Source organism: Bison bison, unplaced genomic scaffold, assembly GCF_000754665.1.
Source record: "Bison bison bison isolate TAMUID 2011002044 unplaced genomic scaffold, Bison_UMD1.0 scf7180017864529, whole genome shotgun sequence".
Classification (NCBI taxonomy): Eukaryota; Metazoa; Chordata; class Mammalia; order Artiodactyla; family Bovidae; genus Bison; species Bison bison.
Genome location: NW_011495079.1, coordinates 2,712,209 through 2,717,046, shown reverse-complemented (window position 1 = coordinate 2,717,046; position 4,838 = coordinate 2,712,209). Strand labels below are relative to the sequence as shown.

The 4,838-nt window shown below is 37.7% G+C and overlaps 1 protein-coding gene across 4 annotated transcripts in view; it reads right to left on the bottom strand.

Annotated features, from left to right (window-relative positions):
- Positions 1–4,838, bottom strand: part of APAF1 (apoptotic peptidase activating factor 1) — an 87,157-nt gene that overhangs the window by 32,445 nt on the left and 49,874 nt on the right. For all 4 annotated transcript variants that reach the window (XM_010831576.1, XM_010831575.1, XM_010831577.1 and 1 more), the window contains one exon: positions 1,130–1,258. In XM_010831576.1, coding sequence (XP_010829878.1) covers positions 1,130–1,258 — 129 coding nt within the window. The remainder of the gene's footprint in view (positions 1–1,129; positions 1,259–4,838) is intronic.

Sequence of the window (4,838 nt, the reverse complement as noted above, 5' to 3'; positions counted from 1 at the left end):
TTGTGAATAGTTGACTCATTGGAAAAGACTCTGATGCTGGGAGGGATTGGGGGCAGGAGGAGAAGGGGACGACAGAGGATGAGATGGCTGGATGGCATTGCTGACTCGATGGACGTGAGTCTCAGTGAACTCCGGGAGTTGGTGATGGACAGGGAGGCCTGGTGTGCTGTGATTCATGGGGTCACAAAGAGTCGAACACGACTGAGCGACTGAACTGAACTTAACTACAGAGCTCATCCACTCACTCCCATCTTAATCTGTATCTGCATGCTAAAGGACTACAGCTCAGCCACACCTTCACGTATTAGGGCAAGGCTGGAAAACCCACTAAAAATCGCTGGAACAGGCACGGAACACTAAAGAAATGCTTGCCGTGGTCAAGCAAATAAAGGCCCATATCTATCTTCTTAGACTGCAAGCACAGGGCTTCCATTACTTGGTGGTAAGAGTCACTTAAGGAATGAGTAGTAACAAAGCTTGGAAAAACTATCTTTGGAGGAAAAAAAATCAGGAAACTGTTTTTGAAAAAATTAATATTAGCAGCTCATTTGAGTAGAATTCTTCTAGATACAGACACTGGACACAGACACTGAGTACAATAAAATCTATTAAGTTAAGGGCAAAATTATAAATGTAAATGAGAAATCATTTTATTCATTAGTACTTAGCAATGAAAATCCTAGATTAACCAATTTTAAATTTAACTTCCATCTTACCTTTTTCAGTGATCTAAGAAATTTGAACTGGACTCACTTCTCATCATCTCTTTTACAGAAGAGTCTATGCCCACATTTAAGAGATGCCATGTTCCTGCTTAGGAAACCAGTGGTCATTCCATTGTTTTCCCCAGACCTTGGCACATACTGACCATTCAGTAAATGCTTAGTGAATGATACTGCCTGTCATTCTCTGTCATACTGTCAAGCCAAGTCTTCAATCACTGCTAAAGTATTGAAGCTGTCAATGTGGCTTAATGTCCTAAAGCTAGAGGCCATTATGCTATGAAGAAAACACTCTGATTTCTCAAGCAAACATTCTCAGCAGTCAATGGTTTAAGCAACCCATTCTTTGTCATTCTTGTACCTCTGGAGTTTTCACAGAGTTTCACAGAGTAAATTCAACTACTCACCTCCACACAGTACTGGGACAAAGCCACCACTGCCAAATGGTTGTGGGGGGAGAAGTCACAGTACTGGACAGCGCTATGATGGCCCATGTGCATTTCTGCCAACAGGCCACTGGAGTGAATGTCAAAAAGCTGTCAACATAAAACAGAGAGATGTCTATAAAAGTAAGATATTTTAAAATATCTGCTATACCCAAAGTGAAACTAAATTTATTTCCAAAAGAATACCCTCTCGTTTCAAACACAGAGTACAAGTCCTAAGGAAAAAACTACTAATAATTGACATAATTAAGTCATAAAAAACATATAAATTAATACATATATAGTTTTTAAATACTGCTTATCTTGATATCTGTTTCTTATAAAGAAAACTTATCATAGATGATCTCTCAAGCAAGCTTAGGGAGAAATAAAACCTTTGTGAATACACAAATGGACTAGCCAAATTAATATACAGAACAGTTCTTCCTAATGTTTATTTATTCAAAGGGGAAAATGCATGTTCATAAATGAAGATGATCAAAATAATACAGAGCAGAGGCTTGCTAAAATGAAATAGTTCAATCATTTCTATTTCTTTTCAGAGCCCAAATTACTCCATTATCAGCCATTTTCCCATTTTTGAACCAAAAAAAGCTATTCAAATTTGAGTAATTTAAAATTCATTTCAATTTCTGAAAGATTTTTAAATGCTGAATGTGGCACTAGTGGGTAAAGAACCCATCTGCCAATGCAGGAGAAACATGGTTCAATCCTTGGATAGGGAAGGTCCCCTGGAGGAGGGCATGGCTGCCCACTCCAGTATTCTTGTCTGAAGAATCCCATGGACAGAGGAGCCTGATGGGTCCTTAGGGTCGCAAAGAGTTGGACACAACTGAAGTGACTTAGCACACGTGCACACATACTCTTCCAAAGTTTTTGCCAAATGATAAAAATGTTTATACCAATATACCATATAATGATTTAAGACCAAGGCACAGTCTTCAGGAAGGAAAAAAATAATTTTCAGAGGGAGCCATGAAAATGTTTTGTGAATTCACAGCCCTGTGAACATACATAGGTGGTGAGCAGCACAGCATCAGGGGCCAACAATAAAGGACAGGAACTCATGCTTAAAATGCTTCCCAGGACAAGCTGTTCTTAAGAATTGGTGGCTGATAGAGGGGTGGGATAGGGAGGGAGGTCAACAGGGAGGGGATATATGTATACCCTATGGCTGATTCATGTTGAGGTCTGACAGGAAACAACAAAATTCTATAAAGCAATTATCCTTCAATTAAAAAATAAATAATTTTTTAAAAAAGAATTAGTGGCTGAGAGTGATAAAGGAAACTTTTCAAGTACGGAATAGGCAGTTGTCCCAATTATTGGGTAACAAAAAGATGTAATAACAGGAGTGGGCTAATAACACAAAAGAGTTGAAAAGAAAGACAGGAAAATAATAGAGAGACCAAGAGTAAGAAACTGGAATCTGTGTGTGGTTAAGGGTGATCTTAGGGTAGCTTTGTTTCACCACAGCAAAATACAGAGCTGGCCTACAGATTTTTAAAACAGGAAAGCATTTCACGCAATATAAAATTATTTTCCTCTTCCACTAGAACAGCTATTTTTAAATGTTCAAATTTTACTCAACACGATCAGTCATTAGGGAAATGTAAACCAAACTATAATGTGGTGTCACTTCACACCTAATATGACAGTTATAATTTTTTTAGAATGGAAAAAAGCAAGTGTTAGCAAGGATGTGAAGAAATTGGAATCCTTGTACACTACTAGTGGGAACAGAAAATTATACAGCCACTATGGAAAAGTCTGGTGGTTCGTCAAAAGCCCAGAATTAAATTACCGTATGACCCAGTAATTCCACTCCTAGACATATATACAGAACTGAAAGCAGGGGCTCACACACATACTTGTACACCAGTGTTCTTGTGGCATTATTCACAATAACCAAAAGGTGAAAACAACCCAACAATAAATAAATGGATAAACAAAATACCGCATATCCATATAAGATTATTATTCAGTCATAAAAAGAAATGAAGTTCTAACACATGCTACAACATGAATGAACCCTGAAATGTTACACGAAATGAAATGAGTCAGACACAAAATGAGCTATATAGTATGACTCCACTTATATGAAATACCTAGAAAAGGTAAATTCATAATTTAGAGGTTACCAGGGGCTGAAGAGGGAATTACTACTTATTGGTCACAGTGTTTCTGTTTGATGAAAAAAGTTTTGGGAAAATGGTGATAAATGCATATACAGCATTGTGAATATAATGAATGCCACTGAATTGTGTATTTTAAAATAGCTAAAATGGCAAATTTTACAAATCTTCACATCTTGTAAATGCAGGGTTCCTTTCTGTGTTTATAGACTTTAACAAACTTAAGACAAAAGGATATATTTCTCTTTGGTTTCCTGCTAAAGGGGTAAAAACCTATAAGCAACCAAGATCCAAGGGTCATAACTACTAGATCAATAATAATAATATAAATGGTCCCTCTATTAGTTTTTATACAACTATATGTATGCTTCAATTGTGTTCATTAGAACTGGAATCTCTTGGGTGGGAGAAATAGGGAAAGGCTGACAAAAGGATACAAACTTTTAGTTACAAGATAAATAAGGTCTGTGGATCTAATGTATAACATGGTGACTATAGGTGATATTGCACTGCAAAAGAGAGTAAAATGTAAACATCTTAAAGGAAAGGAGGGAGGAAGAAAAGCAGATAAATATGTAAGGTGACAATATGTTAACTAGCTCAATGAGAGTAATCCCTTCACGATGTATGTTGTTATTTAGTCGCTAAGTAACACCCAACTCTTTTGCAACCCCAAGGACTGTAGCCTACCAGGCTCCTCTATCTATGGGATTTTCCAGGCAAGAATACTACAGTGGGTAGCCATTTCTTTCTCCAGGGGATCTTCCCAACCCAGGAATTGAACCTGGGTCTCCTGGGTCTGCTGCACTGGCAGGCAGATTCTTGACCACTGAGCCACCAGGGAAGCCCTCTCTATGTATACATACATCAAATCATCATGTTAAATACACTTTAAATATTTTACAATTTTTTCAATCATACCTCAATAAAACTGAAAATGAAAAACTGTAATCTAAGATCGCTCATTAAGTTTTTAAAATTACCATCAGAATGTAATGGCATTGGGCCCTAAATCATAAGACCTAGGGCTCCAAATCACAGTGTAACTTTGGACACATTACTACCATAAGGCTACTGCAATGTGCTGTGTCCTTTGGGTAGTTATAAGGCTGTATATTGTCACCCTGTTTATTTAACTTATATGCAGAGTACATCATGAGAAACGCTGGACTGGAAGAAACACAAGCTGGAATCAAGATTGCCGGGAGAAATACCAATAACCTCAGATACGCGGATGACATCACCCTTATGGCAGAAAGTGAAGAGGAACTCAAAAGCCTCTTGATGAAAGTGAAAGTGGAGAGTGAAAAAGTTGGCTTAAAGCTCAACATTCAGAAAACGAAGATCATGGCATCCGGTCCCACCACTTCATGGGAAATAGATGGGGAAACAATGTCAGACTTTATTTTTCTGGGCTCCAGAATCACTACAGATGGTGACTGCAGCCATGAAATTAAGACACTTACTCCTTGGAAGGAAAGTTATGACCAACCTAGATAGCATATTAAAAAGCAGAGACATTACTTTGCCAACAA